We start from the raw sequence: 16,264 nt of genomic DNA, 5'->3' as shown, positions 1-16,264 counted from the left end.
AGGGGTATTGCAAAATTAACCCTAATGAATGCGCTTCGCCGCTCATGTCCTCACAAGTGTTCGTGTAGTTTCCAGGCGCAAGCTGACTGCCTGAAAAAGGCGGGGTTTCCTCAGTATGTCGTCACATCTGTGGCGGAGGGTCTTCTCAAGACTGTCAAACATGCTCGCGAGGGTGAGGAGCAGGCTTCACCAGAAACGGAGCCTGTCAAGCAGAAATGCGCCGTCATACCGTACCTTCACGATGTCTCACATAGGCTGAAAAAGATAGGAAACAACGCCAACGTAAGAGTCGTCCTTTCAGCACCAAACAAGCTTTATAATCTGTGCAAGGCCTCCTACAGTGGTTCTGAAAAACCCAGGTGCCAAAAAAAGCACAAAGAAAGCTTTGTTAAATGTGAGAACATCGTTTATGAGTTACTGCTGTCCTGTGGCAAGAAATACATAGGGCAGACGGGACGGTGTGCCAATGACAGGCTGCGTGAACACGCAAATAACGTGCGAACTGGAGGTGTGGGACATGTGGCTTTCCACTGCAGGAAGTGTGGGTGCGATCACATGTATTCGCAGTGCACTGCGACAGGAAGGAGCCAGGCACAAACAACACGCGAGATAATTGAAGCGGCGAAGATTGCAAGTTTGGGAGACATGTGCATTAGTGCACCTTCATTTGACCTATCCAAAAAGAACTAGACTTTCTAAGCAAGGCCCACAGGGTGACTAGACGATAGTGGTAGTCAGGAATGACCGCTTGATCTCTTAAAGAAGAAAAAAATCCGGTATCAGGTTGTTTGATTGCTTATCATGCATACTTATCTGTGGTTTTACATGAAGTCTTCCTGTACAATGCACCTGCGTGCGTTGCTTTTTGTTGTCTATATATATATGTACCACTGTAGAAAATAAAGCATATGTTGGAAGTCAGCGCTGTGTCCGCGTCGTTTTTCGTCCCTGTTCTTTTGCGGGCTCAAAAATGTCAAACACACACACACACAGATATATATATATATATACATATATATATATATATATATATATATATATATATATATATATATATATATATATATATATATATATATATATATATATATATATAATGCTTAACAATTGTGGCGACGTGGCTAAGGACTACGCATTATTCGCAGGATGTTGTGCCTATAGTTTAGGTGCTTACTGATAAAACAGTAGGTTGTCATTACAATGTGAACATGTATGAAATGGCATGAAGTGTTTAAAACCGATTCAAAGAATAATTTTACGAATCGCAGAAATTTCAGTTTGTTTATAGGATGAAGGCATGCAGACGTGAAAGAGAAGACACAGACAAACCAAACGCTAGCGTTTGAGCTGTCCGCATCTCTTCTGTTTCCGTGTTGCATGGCTTACTTTCTTCTAGAATCAACATTTTTTGTTGTTTTACGCGAGTGGAAATTGTTCTGAGACTCATCTATATAAACTTCGAGTAGTATTTTATTTCCCCCAGAGGAATCGAATGCAGCACTGTAAAGTTGCTACAAAAACTTGTTGCGGCTGTCATGCATCCACCACAGTGTTCCTGTTTGAGTAAACCCGGTGGAAGTGCCTTGTTGAGTAACAAGAGGTAGCGGCACCAACTTTCGTCGATTGTCAGATAAAAACCCTAATGGTGTTCGCTCTGATTTGAAGTTCTTTTGAAATTCTTGATCAATCTCTATAAAACTTGTTTAGTTTATGTGTATTTGTACGCTGATTTTGAAAATGCAAATATTTTTCTACTATTATATGTCGTGTTAAGTATATCAAACATTTCATGTGCCATGTTAGGCCTGCACGAGTTACAAAGTAAGCATATCACAATAATATGAAATGGGAACTGTATGCAACATAACCAGAATGCATGTCCTAAACCCACTTAACAATAGTCATAGTATGCTGAACATTGACCAGTAAGTGTATGTCTAGCTAGTGATTCGCTCACGAGAGTTCAATATTACGTAACTTTTAACTCAAATGGGTTTAAAACGCGAGTTCGTATGTGGGCTAGTGGGTTCATGAACATTATGCCAGAACAGCGCAGTAAACTCCTTTGCCAGAACAGCGCAGTAAACTCCTTTAAAACTATTGCATACAGTTTTTATCCCCTAACTATAGCGATATGTCGATTTACTTTGTAACTCCAAGCTTGGAATGGCTTGCTCATCAAGACACATGAAATTTTTATGTGTAAAAACTGCGTTTTCTTCCAGATAATTGCATATTTGAAATCGCCACATAAGTAAACCTAAACTCAGAAAGTTTCATCAATATCGACCAAGAAGAAAAATAAACGCATTATTTGTTGCAGAGTGTCTCATTGAGTACCACGAAGTGGTCACACTGACTCTTGCCAGGGGAGTCATGTACACCACTGTCCTTAAGGACAACGTAGTCAAAGGAACGCTCCAGTGGGGGTCAGCGTTACCATGGCAAAGGGGTCACCCTGACTACCTAGAGGTACTAGCGGGAAATAAAAGGTAGTCATGTAGACTCCTGCGTTGGGAGTAACGTAGACTCTCTGCTTGTGAAGAAGGGAGTCGTTGGTCTGAAGAACGAAGGGAGTCGTTTGACACCCCAAATTGTGAAGAAGGGAGTCGTTGGTCTGAAGAACGAAGGGAGTCATTTGACACCCCAAAAGGTCATCATATGTGTAGCGAGGCGATTACCACCCAAAGGTAGTCAGTACAGACACCCTTTTTTTTAAGAGTGTAGGATAGTTTGAAACTGCCACTGTTACGTGCGCAGACGTTCGTTTCCTTGTGGCACGGTTGAGGCAACCACCGAGAAGTGAAGCTAGGCTAGCAATTTTCAAGGCGATGCGCACGGAGCCCGTTACGTTATCGCGTTGTATTCTTGAAGGCGAAGTTCAAACGTCCTCCAAGTTTGTTTATCCGTTCCAGGCTATTCCCGTTTAATCAACCACAGCCGCTATGCTCGGGCGTGATGCCGCGAGACGAAATGAGGCTCCTTCTCTCGGCGGCGATTAAAAATTCGATCCGGTTGCATCCATCGACTCGCCTTCACCTAAGCGGAGCAGATGGCGCTACAGACGCGATGCGCAGAAATTTCACCCTACCTCGGGAGATGAGGAAGAATAAAGGATTGCTGTGTTGAAAGTTCTCGCGAACACATTGACTGGGTCTTTTTTTTTACCACATTTTTCTTTATATTCGCTTCTCAGACAGCCCATTACGAGTTCGGCGGGGCTGCCAAATGAATGCGCTCTTTGGCGCTCGTGGCAGCGTGCTGCTAAAGAACGGGTGCCCGCCGCGCCCGTGTTGTGGGCTCGGCAATATTTTCACTCTCCTTGGCGGCGGCTGCTGCGGCATCACAATGCCCGTCGGTGCCACGCCACTCTCGTCCATAAGCGCCGCCACGCTTCGGGCTAAATTGGCCTCCCCTTCCAAGCCCACCGAGCTGACACCAGACTGCGGCCCGTTCGTGTGGAGAATATTACTCGGCGAAGCCCGAATAACTTCCCCTGTTTCGCGACCTGTGACTACCCCTCGTACGCTCTAGCCAATTATTTCGTTGTACGCAGTAGACATTCCAGTCAAACACATTTTCATTGTTTTTCCTTCACTCTACCCGACAAACACACACATACACACACACACACACACACACACAGATATATATATATATATATATATATATATATATATATATATATATATATATATATATATATGTATATATATATATATATATATATGGGATGGCCTTCCCCAATTTTTATCGCGTGCAGTTCATCACTTAATACACTGCTTATTGCTATAAGCCCTATGTCACTAACAGTTATGGAAGAATGACAGTGTCGGACAATGCGCGACGCCTGTTTCTCGGACGCGTAGAATTTTTGGCGCTTTTCGTGAAGTTTTGCTATGTTAACTAAAACTAGTTTCAATGTTAACTAAAGCTAGTATGAACATACTCGAGGCGTGGACGTCCTACAGAGAGCTGCCTACTGTTACCTTCCTCGAACCCGATCGTTGCGACCGGCACGCGTGAATCTGTTGGTCCAAAGCACATTTGTTGTTCTAGTAGAATGAAAGTTAAACCACGTATACTGCTGCGGCTGTGAATGGAGTTCCTGGACTACAAAGCGCAGCTTATATTTTATTCTCCGAATTTTGACCTCGATCCTATAACGACGTCGTACGCTTACTGGTCGCACACATGAAGATGCGTGGGCTTCTTATTGGTAGCTCGCTTTCTCGTCAGACATGGTCATGTTGTCTGCATATATTCAGTTGGCCAGTTTTAGGCCTAGTTACGAGCATTCATTAACAAAGTGTCTGTTTTAACGCGCCCACTAAGATGTGTCGCCGCTGTGACCCGGCATACTCTTATTTAACACTAAAACAAAATTATTCATTAAAATTTTATTATGTTTTGGTTAATCGCGTGTAAAAATCATGATTTCGTTATATGAGACGTCAAACTGATGAGTGAGTGGGGGTGGCTTTAAACTATTTTTTGGCACTCTCTCACCGTGCACCAAAATGAAACGTAAAAATGGGAGTGTTATTGTAATTTGCAACCATTATTTTGCGCCCACTGCTTCCGGAACTGACCCGTGCAAACTAAACTCTGAAGGCAGGTTTCATAACCCTCCAAGTGGAGGTACAAGTTTTTAGCTTGCTGCGCTCAGTCGCCTGCTCTTCTAAGCTCTAGTCCTTATATTAGTTGCGTAAACGAGCGTGATGCGCTCAAGACTTACTCGGAATTATTGCCTATGTGCTACCTAGGATGAAAAATGAAACGTGACGCTCGAAGTTTGTTGACGTGTGTGACTCAATGCGGCATTACACAACAATAATTAGTTTTTCTGTAATTCTCACTGACTCACTCGCAAGAGAAGAGTGATGGAGGAGAAGCCATTTCGAATGAGAAAAAGGATGCGAACGTTACGTTACTGTCGTCACAGTTTATTGCGAAGATACGCGCAGTGTCCTTCAGCGTCCTCACGAGAAGTGAGGCAAGAAAGGTGGAATGGTGTCGCATGTCGTTCATATTATTTCTCCAAGCACAATGGAGATTTCGGTAATCTCTTTCTCGCTCAGTTTATGCCACGGTTTTATTCTTAAGAAAGAAAAAAATGCGCAGTTCCACTAGCGGCGCAAGGCTGGAACCATCAGCGGAACTAGTGTTCGACCTAGCTAAGCTTTGCTAGTATCGCCAAGCTTTTTCTGAGAGGCTTTTAGATGCGAAAGCATCTTATGCTCGGATCAGTGTCCGTTATGCGGCGTCCGCACCCTTACTGTGCGTGCGCCAACTCTCCCCCCTCTCATCGCGTGAGCGGGAGGATGTGGGAGGAGCTGGGGTGGAGGGTAGCATGAGCTCTGCCTCCGCTACGTTTCTCCTCTGCCGTTTCTCTCTCTCCGCCACAGCTGTGCGCTCGTATATAATGCGGCGCCCGCTCGCTCCCGTTGCACTCTCCTTCGCAACGGCGCTATGAACGCTCGCGAAGCTGAACGTAAACGGCAATGCCGGCAAGCGAATCTCGAAGCTGCGAGGCTGCGAAAGCGCGCGTTCGCCGTGCTTCCGTCATTATCTCTCTGTGCAAGGGTGTGCGAAACGCCATGAACAACGTCAACGTCGGCGCTAGTTGCAGCGGCAGCGCCACCGCCGCGGAGCTCCGGAAAGCTCCGGAAGCCGAACGTAAACGTCAGCGTCGGCAAGCGGTAATTCAAACGCCTCGACAACCACCGTCTCATAAGTCACATAAGAGAAACGGAAACTCGATGCGCACCCCCCCCCCCCGATGCTTTCGCATCCCACCATGGTTGCCTGTAGCGGGAGATGATGTGTAATTTACTAGTAGTTCTAAGTATGCCTAGACTTAACTAGACATGTCACGTGACTACCTGTTACGTGATGTGACTTCAGTCACGTGTCTAGCTGTTACGTGGTTTATGACGGAGACATATCAGCTGTGACTAGCTATTACACGATGTTGCGTGATTGTAGCCGCATATGACAAAATGTTAAGTGATGTTTAGCCACGTTATGAGATGTTGCCTGATGTTACGTGATTTTTATTCTCGCGAGTCGTTATATGATGTTACACGATTCAATCGCGTGGCTAGTTACGTCATGTCACGTGACTGGATGTTACGCGATTTTAGTCACGTGACTAGTTATTACGTGATGCTTCACACTAGTGGTGCCAAGCCTGAAGGAAGTGCCGAGCTGGGAGGCCTTCTTTGTTTCTCTTTATTTTTCTATTTCTTTCTTCCTCTCTTTCTTTCTTTTTCATTCATCTCTTTGTTGCTTCTGTGTTTTTTGTCTCGGTTTATTCTTTCTCACTATGCATTTCTTCGTCTTTGTCGCTCTTTCTATCTTTCTCCTTCTTGCCCTTCTTCTTTCTCGCTCTCTATTTATCGCTTCCTTTTTCTTTCTATCTCTTTCTCTCTCTTTATATCTGTCTCCATCTTACTTTCTCTTTCTGTCTTTCATCCCTTTCATTCTCTCTATTTCTCCCTTTCCCTCTATGCTATGCTTTACCCTCTCCTCGCCTCCTTTCTCTCCTCCACATCTTGACTACCCTTTCCCGCCACCTTGCTGTACAATACTACGCAAGTATATGCTGTGCCCTACTAGCGTGCCTGGATAGCCGAGTGGTTAGGACGCTCGTCTTCGGATATTGGGTACGCGGGTTCGAATGCCGCCTCGTGAAGAAATCTTTTCGGCAAGAATTTTCTTTCTCTTTTATTATATCTTCCTTTTCCGTCTCTCTGTTTCTCTCTTTCTTTCTTTCTCCCTCTCTCTCTTTACTCGGTCTTTCCTCTCACTCATCAGTGTTATTTACGGCAACGCCGGAGAAATCGGCGCACGTGTTGCGGGAGCGAAGCAGAAATTGAAAAGGACGAAGCCAACGCGTACCGGTTCATGATGATGATAATTGCTGTTCGCATTTTAATAGAACAGGGTTTTCGATCTAAAGCGATTCCCTGGGCTAGAGTCGAGACATATTTCTCACATTGCCTCACAGATGGCAGCACATTATCTAACGTTTGCTGTTTGCTTGATCAACGCCTTCTCTAGAAAGTAGGCATTGGCTTGATATGTTTTCCGCTAGATGGACATAGTTGTCCATTTCTGGAGCTGTTTGAAAGTTCGTGTGTGTTTTTAGCGGCGATGGCTGCGCTATCCCGGCTTTTTTCGAAGCATGGCGTCGTGCAAAAAAAACGTAGTTTGATGGCCTCGCCAGTGCGCGTACAAATCACCGAATGGGCTCATTTTCGTGACACCTGCCGAACAAAATGCGTTCAGGGGACTCCTTCCACTACATGGTATTTATGTAGTGTTTTTTCCCGAAGCAGTTGCAAGTCATTGCAAGTCATTGTGGTAGGACACCTGCTTGCCACGCAAACGGCCCGGGTTCAATCCTTAACGGGACCGACGATTTTTATTCATTCTATTTGCATCTTTCTCGATTTTTTGGTCACGGATGATTTTTCGCTCACAAGCGACGCCGACACCGACGGTGGCATTTCTGTGAAACGAGCTCTCTAACATAATAAGAACTTGTTGTTGGGCGAGTTGGTGAGTACTTAACATCGTGGTTTAGCGCTAAAAAAGACAGACACATTTAACAAAAACTTCACTCCCATCAAGACGAGTGTGTCAAAAGCAAAAGCTAGCGTAGCAAAACTTTGCAAAAGTTTAAATCTCAAAAAACTAGCTAAAGAAATAAAAGAAAGTAAAGGTAACACGTTGAGTCTTTTTCAGTGCAAAAACGCACAAACCGGAAGTGCCGTTCAGGACGATCGTAAGTGAGCAAGGCACCTGGTAACAAAATGTTAGTCAATTCCTTTTACGTACACTTACCAGCCTCCAGATAAGGGATCCCTTCTATACCCGAAATTCTGATGAGGTTGTAAAGTTCCTTCAGGATAACGAGTGCTCTGGCAAAGCCTTTTCTATTGATGTTGAAGACTTATTCTATTCCGTCCCCCATTCCCACCTCTTTAATGTCGTGCGAGCGTGCATAGAAGAGAATGGTGTAATTCCCTTTCAAAACAGCGCAGGTCTCACGGTAGAGAATTTTTTAACCCTTTTAGACGTTTACCTCAGGAACACTTTTATCTCTTTTAATGAGCAACAAATTTTGCAAGACAAGGGAATTTGCATCGGGTCGTACGTGGCGCCAATTTTACGCAATATTAACGCGATAGCGTTAGAGAGCTCGTGTCGCAGAAATTCCGTCGTCGGTGTCGGGACCGCGGGGACCGTTGGTTGTGAGCGAAAAATCGAGAAAGGAAATGGACAACTATGTCCATCTAGCGGAAAACATATCAAGCCAATGCCGCCTTTTCCAGGGGAGGCGTTGATCAAGCAAACAGCGAACGCTAGATAATGTGCTGCCATCTGTGAGGCATTGTGAGAATCTTCATGGCCTCCGAGATGGCAAGCGCGCGGCGTGCATCTTGGTGGCCATGCGACTCTTGCTTTAGATCAAAAACCTGTATGTACCATTCTCGCGTGCGCGCGTGTGTGTGTCTGTGTGCGTGTGTGTGTAACAATACACATTAATAAGTATGCACTTAGTGGTTGAAGTGCGCACCAGGGGCCGGATTTCGCTATTGCGTTCAACTCTTAAATGCGAAGCTTAAGGGTCCCCCAATTTTTTTTTCTCGTTAACATTGACCAATGCCTTGAGCAGGTTCTAAGCCATGAGGTTAAAAAAGTTTTCAGATACATGGATGATTTTTTTTATTATTTTAAGCGACAGTAGCACAGTGCCGTGCCGAGACCAGGTGGACCTAGTGACCAACCTTTTTAAACAGCACGGAGAGGGCTTATCGTTCACGCGAGAGCTGCCCCAAAGTAACATGTTGCAGTTTTTAGACCTTAATTTGCGCTTTTGTAAGAGTCACACATGTTGGATGTATTCCCCTAGGGCACGAAAGGAACTCTTACCCCATGACTCTGCCCACTCAAAGCTTGTTAAGAGGGGCATCGCTATATTCTGCCTGGAATCGGCCTTGCGAAAGTCGTGTTCACATGTAGTAGAAGCGGCCTTTGTGAAACAATTGGAAAGACTATTGTCCACGGGCTTCCCTGGACCGGTCTTGGTGGCTGTGGCTGAGGCCCTACTCCGAAAACTGAAGGGCAGCGCCAAGCGAAAAACAGCGGATGAGGGAGCACCGGGGAAAAAACCTGAAGTTGTGCCGTATGTGCACAAGGTTTCGCACAACCTGAAGAAGGTTGCCAATAGGCATGGGGTCCCGCTTGTTTTTGCGGCGCCTAACAAGCTTGCACAGCTGTGCCCTCGCACAACAAAGGTGGGCTTCAAGAAGAAAGGGTGCTCAAAGAAGCATGCCTCGCCCTTTGTGAAATGCGTGCAAGGAGTGGTCTATGATATACCGCTGTCTTGCGGTAAGTCGTACATAGGGCAAACAGGCCGATGCCATAATGACCGGTTAAGGGAGCATGAGCAAAATCTAAAGAAAGTAAATGGGGCCCATCTTTCGTCCCACTGCCGAAAATGCATGTGTGAGCCGATATTTCGAGAGGCTAAGATTCTAGGAAGAAGCTGGAACAAATCAGCCCGCGAACTCTGGGAGGCGTATCATATAAAGAAAAAAGGTACTAAATGTGTTAGCGACACATCTATCTGCTTGTATAGAAATGAGATTAGGCTTTTTGATGCCACATGCCTGTAGCCTGATAAGTGGTGACGTCTTGATACGCGTTCGTCACGTCTGCGCACCAGTGTGGTATTTATTCCATTGCAACCCTTGCAATAAACCAGTTGTTAGGAGCGCCTGTCCTGTCTCTCACATGTGTCTGTCTTTTTTAGCGCTAAACCACGATGTTGAGCTCTCTAACGCTATCGCGTTAAAACTTGGAGGACGCTTCAGCTTCACTTTCATGTGTAGAACGCGATAGCGTGATCGGGATCCGTGCGCATCGCCTTCTCAACTGCTAGCATTGCTTCGATTTTCGGTGCATGCCTCAAACATGCCGTCAGGAAACGAACAGCTGTGCGCATAATATTGGCCGTTCCAAACTATCCTGGAATGCCTACAGCAAGTTGGTTGGTTGGTTGGTTGGTTGGTTCCTTAGGGGAATAGCTCAACCCACTACGGGGGATCGGCGACGAAGCGTGCGGCAGTAGACTTCGTGAAAAAATAAAATAAAAGGAATATGCGAAAAAGATATTTTATAGTAAAGAAAAAAATGTTTGGGCAATTTTGAATTTTTTCCTTTTTTTAATGAAATGTTAATTAAACGATTGTTAAATAATAGAATTAAATAAATAATAACTACAGAAATTTAAGTAAGGGAATGAAATGATATATTTCTACCTATAATATTAATATGGTAGTCTCCTTGTTTCTTTAATATAAATGAATATGGCATAATATATGCCCCTGTTGCATTGCCCTAGTGCCGAGGCCCACAGGGAGAGTAATGGCGATGTGGAAAGCTCAAGGCCAAGTTTTTGCGAATCAGCGAAGGGCCCACTACGCGCCCGTAAGGCAACACGCGAACCTACGCAGCTGCTCACTTTGTTTATGCTGTTGCAGCTGGTAATGATTAAATGACTTAGCGCTTTGCAATGGGTGGGGCTTTAAAACCCACACTCGTTGCACAGTTCACATGTTCTGACGCCTGGAGCGATTCTACGCTTCTGCCATGCAATATTACATGCGTTAAAGGGACCGACAACTGCCCAGAATATTAAATGAGTTGACTCCACTGATGTAAAGATTGTCCGTCGCATTGACTCAAACCAACCCTGTTTTTTTGTGAGAGATAGATTTATATTTTTATTTCTTAAATGAAAGTCGTGAAAAATTACCTGTGGCGCCTCTGGCGGCAAAAAGAAGAATGATCCGATGAACCCGGCCACGTGACCGCTGACTGCTGTACGCGGTCGACGATTTTTTTTGTATATTATTGAAATATTCTTCGTTTCTTTACATTAAAAGGTATTACTCCACAAAAATGTACATATAGGCCTGCGTTAGTAGTATGTATTAAAGTGGCGCTGCCTTCGCCTGATGTAATGGTCCCATGCTCGTCAGCGCGTCTTGAGCAACTTTTCAGCATGCTCATGAAACCGTGCACGCAGTTTCCAGGTCGCTGAGATTTTGGAGCGACATAGTTTTGCTACCTATACTTCGCCTCAGACGCGCGCTGCTACTCGGCGTGGCCGCGCATGTGCGTAGTGACGTTTTCGATGACTTGGCTTGGCTCCTGCATCGAGAGAATAACGACGCCGGGACAAGCCACCCATGACAAAGGCGCAGACAACCTTGTACGCATGCGGACACAACGCGGTACAGATACAGGGAAGGTGTATGATGCCACATCATCTAATTGTAACAGCTTGTTATTTTCAAAAATAGTTGAAAAGCTATGGATAATGGTTGTTAAGCATATTTACAGGAACTCCTGCGAAAGCAGAACAACGATAGCTTTCACAAATCGCGAAAAGGGCTGGCGGCATCGCTATCAATTCTCAGCGTTGCTGGAGGAAAGCTACGTCCGTGTTTAGAGCCTTTCAGATAGAAAAATACTGCTTGTAAAATAACTACGTGCTCCATGGATTAACTACAGCAACTACAAACACTGTGAAGGGCGAGCTTTCTGTCGCGTCGTAAAAAAATCGGTCGACAAAAATTAGTTGTCGGTCATTTAAGGAGACACCTTCCACTATATGACAATATTATAGCGTTTTTTTTTCTAGCAGTTTCAAGCAATAGTGTGGATCTGTGGTAGAACACCTGCTTTCCACGCAGATGGGCCCAGTTCGATTCTCACTCGGAAGCAAGTTCTTCGTTCTATTTTTTTATTTACATCTTTCTCGATTTTTTGGTCACGGGCAAGATGATGATTTTTCGCTCTCAACCAGCGACGTCGACATCAACGCTTACATCAACGCCGACACCGGAATTTCTGCAAAACGAGCTCTTTTACGCTATTGCTTTAAAAATCACATAATCACGAATTACTTTCAAATGGCAACACAAAATACAGCCAGCCACATAAGACAGTGGTTCATATAAAACGCAGTCACGAACACCGTATATGCTGAAAATAACGCTACACATAACGTCCATTCGCGTAACAACACTGAAGATTGGCAAAGTCCAGTCACATGGAAACAGAATAAGTTTACACATGAAGCGACACATAACGCGGCTTCGTTAGGTCAAAGTACATAAATCGTCGTAATTATTATTGCGATAACAATTATATGGACAGTCTCAACGGGCTTTTGCCGTCGCCGTTGCCGTTGCCGTCGCCGTCATGTCCTTCCTGTATGAAGTCCAAATAATAAGATCCCCACGGGCATCCGGGGAGATGCGGCCGTTGGCAAAGTTCCTTACAGCCGTCTGAGAGTCGCTGACTATCACAGTTGCGTGTGTCTGAGCTACCGCGAGCGCTATGGCCACCTCTTCCGCTGTCTCGTTACTTGTGGTGCGTATCGTCGCACACGTCTTACAGCGCATTCTGCTTGTAGGAGGCCAAGCGTGCAAAAGAGATATATTCATTACATGGACACCCGCTCACGCTCTCGCGGAGGACAGCAACAACGGCGCGGTACACGACGCGGCTCGAGGGCTTACGGACCGAGCTGCGATCTCAAGTGCCGCCGCAGCACCCTCCGGACGTGACGGCGCGGTAGACGAATGGGAGTGGGAAGACCGAATGACCAGATACAACGACATCACAAAACATTATAGGTTACAGAGGGGCATATTTCCGCCACCTCACCCAAAATTAACAAAAAAGCAGTCTGTCGAATGGCGGCGGTTACAAACTAGGACGTATCCGAATCCCGCGCTCTCGCACATCATATATCCGGATATATACGAAACGGACCAATGTAAACAATGTGAATCCAGAGCCACTCTGGAGCATATGTTATGGGAATGCCGAGGGATTAGTCCTAATACCGAGAACGCGGCCTCTAGTGACAGCCTTCGCGCACGCTGGGAAGCCGCGCTGCTCAGCTCCGCCCTCGAGGATCAGCTCTGGGCCGTCCAGCGGGCCGAGGAAGCCGCCAGGGTTCAAGGACTCCTGGCCGTCTCCTAGGCGGGGCCATCGGCCCGCTCCACCAACTCGCAGGACTCGTAATAAAGTTATTTCCTCCTCCTCCCACGGGCATAGTTTGTTCTGCCGCGGTTAAAAGCGCGCGAGCGGGGGCGACGAACGCGGCCGAAGCAGAGATCAAACGAGCCGGCCCATTTCCGTCGCTAGGAGGGTACATGCTATAACATCTCCCCGCTCGGGAGCCCTACTGTCGAAGCAGACAGGAAACGCCCCGCCCGTCTTTAACGACCATGTAAACGCGTGAGGTGGGGGACGGGGAGGGGGCTCTCGCGCGAGCAGCTACTTTGAACTTTGAATCTAAGGGCGCGGTCGCGATCGCTGGCGCGCGCGCTATCTCCACAGCCATCACAGCGGGCGGCTCGTATACCCTTCTACGTGTTGTGCTCTCAACGCGAAGTGACTATGCGGAGAGCATCTCTCCCTGGAGCAGCCGTATTGTCTTACAACAGCGTTTTGTAGTTTCGCGAGATCGGATACAAAACAGTTAGCTGCCAGCCTCACTTCGTGTAACACTACAATTTGTTGCTATCGCATTCATTGCTTCCCCCTTGCGGTGAAACTGTGACTTTTTTCCAGGTATACTACTACTAAGTAATTTCCAAGTATACTACTCGCTTATGGAAATGTGTTTATTGCTAATTAGAACGATGTCGTTGTCACAAATTATTTATGTGTCGTAGTATTATTACTATATATATAGCAATACAAAAGCCACCTTTTCTTGTTGCAGGTTCCTTGGCATCGCGCTTGGCGTACTGGCCTTGGATACATCTGTGCCTGCTCAGCCTAATAAAGGCCGCAGCGTGATGCTGAGCTCAAGACCAACTAGATAGACTTCAAAAAATAACACGTGTTGACTGAAATGTTGGAGTTATAGAATGTGCAAAGCTTGACGTTTTGTTTCAAATGGCTATATGTGATAAACAGTTGCATGCAGTAACCGAATGCCGCCTACTCGTAGATGTTAGAATGCCGTTGTAGCCCTTGTGTTGCCGCTTCGTTGTATACTGTTGTGCACATAAGTACTTGTCCTTAATGAAGGACTTTTGTAACAATTAACGTTAACCGTACGCATTTATAGTATGCGTGAGTAATAACGGATAATAGAACACCCTTACACACGAGACTTCGTGAACAGGGGCAGTATGAGCTCTTATCTCGCAGCATAAAGGTCTGCGTCCAAGCATTTTATCAAGTGAAATTTGCTTTAAGAGAATTTGAATTCGGCCTATAGTTTGCACTTAGTGTACAACACATTTACCCATAAGAAAGGACGAAGTCACTGAAGGAAAACAAGAAGTGCATGTGTGCTAAGTTGCAGCTATATCTCCAGCATAACTACTGAAGCCCATACAGTCAACCAATACACATGCGCAGGACCCAACGAAATTTCGCATACGAGCAGGGTAGCGTAGTAACCACTTGCCAAGGAATAACTAATCGTTTTATCAAACAATTTTATGGAGGAGCCAATAACACAACCTCGCCTGTCTTGTTTTGTATGGTACGCTTCGATTATTTCCGGTGCAGCCCGATCTTTGCTATTGCCTAGAATACTTATCTCCTAGAAATGCGGCTCAATCGAGCGGTCTTCGCCATGTGCAGAGAAGTGCGCCAGTTTGCCTTCTAAATTTAGATATTGTTTCTCCGATCGATGATTCAAGCATGGACCTGTCTAGTCCTTCCAGGACTCGAACTGGTGAGCTGTCATTGAACAGGCAATGTCGCTGGAGTTTTCACAAGTGAACTTGTTGTTTTTCAGGGTAGCAGCTACTTTCCTTAGCAACGTGCTTATGTGCGCATTGCTCACGCTCCGGCGTCCTCAAAAGGAGGAGTAGAAGAGAAAGCTTGGACGCAAAGATTTAGGACTTGCCATACGTCAAGGGTGACTGGAACCCCACTTCCAGAGAACATAAAGCGTACGGCTTGGCATGCTTTTTACCGGAGCCCCGTTGATCTTTAGACGCCTTGAAATAGCGGCCTAAAGGACAATGGGGTTGACGTAGCTGCCTGTCACATTCTTGTTGTGGATAACTTTGAGGACGCATGGTGCAAATGCCGGTATTACGACCAAAGCTAAACGATGCGTGAATTGAAGTGAACTAATGCATTCGTATCATAGAACAATTCAGGTTAACGCTGTATAAATGACGCTTCCATTATGTTGTTTTATACGGAAAGGTTTTTTTTTTCTGATAAATGATTTTTCAGCTAAGCTGTCTGATATGCGAGCCTATTCATGCGTTCTGTGTATTTGGGCTAAATATTTGTATAAAACTGCGTACTTTTACAGTGTGAATCAGTTGTCAGTTATCACCAGTGTTCTTTGCGCTTCCTTTTCCTGCGCCAGTATTTTTCTTTAGCGGTAAATCTGCCATGGAGTGTTAAGTAAAATTTCATGTCTTCTCGTCTAAAATTGACTAGCGCCTGAACAATGCGCGACTTCTGAAACACGTGTTCTCATAATCTGTCCAAACCTCACAAAAATAAGAATACATTAACAGCACATTATCATATTACCACTACCAAATTAACGCAAAACCAGTTCGTGCTGCATCTCATTGTAACGTTACGTTAGGTTAGATTGATTATATTGCCGGAACCAACACACGTTGTCCGCGTTGTGTCAGCTGGTGGTGGGTTGCATTACTTGGGGTGTCGCATTCTTGCCAAGTTGTTTTGTTTTTTTTTTAGTCAAAAGCAAGCATATCTTTTTCCGACAGAAAAAAAAATATGTGTTAAGGTATAATATTCATGTTGACGAAAGAACCATTTCTTGATATACCTTGATGATGTCGGGCTGTATGAAATAAAGGAGTACGTGCTACTCGTTTCGGTGATTCCCGACTGTCCACTTATATGACTCTTTTTATGGAGATGCGTTAACTCTCTTTCGGGGCCCACGACTCTCCGACGAAAGTATAATATAACGATCTCCAAAGACAGCTCACCTGTATGTTTAAAGAGAGTGACGTACGCGGCATGCAAGACAGGACTCACAAAAAGGGAGTCAACGGACTCTTCTTTTTTGTAGAGTGTGCTTACTGTTCGCCCACACGACGCTGGTCAAGCAGTAGGGTTACGTAGAGTAGCAGCTCTAAACATGTACCATTCAAACACACAATGTGGCCTTGCTTTGAAGTTTCAGCACAGTACTCCTGCCTTCCGGACG

The 16,264-nt window shown here is 45.4% G+C and overlaps 1 protein-coding gene across 1 annotated transcript in view; it reads left to right on the top strand.

The window, feature by feature from the left end:
- The window catches only part of LOC119394655 (cell adhesion molecule 2), a 90,127-nt gene extending 76,043 nt beyond the window's left edge, over positions 1-14,084 (top strand). Inside the window, exon 4 of the mRNA XM_037661971.2 lies at positions 13,823-14,084. Coding sequence (XP_037517899.1) covers positions 13,823-13,899 — 77 coding nt within the window. The 3' untranslated portion in view covers positions 13,900-14,084. The remainder of the gene's footprint in view (positions 1-13,822) is intronic.
- Positions 14,085-16,264: the final 2,180 nt, after the last annotated feature.

The sequence above is a fragment of the Rhipicephalus sanguineus genome, chromosome 5 (genome assembly GCF_013339695.2).
Source record: "Rhipicephalus sanguineus isolate Rsan-2018 chromosome 5, BIME_Rsan_1.4, whole genome shotgun sequence".
NCBI lineage: Eukaryota > Metazoa > Arthropoda > Arachnida > Ixodida > Ixodidae > Rhipicephalus > Rhipicephalus sanguineus.
Note: the sequence above shows the minus strand (reverse complement) of the source record. Positions and strands in the feature narration are given on the sequence as shown.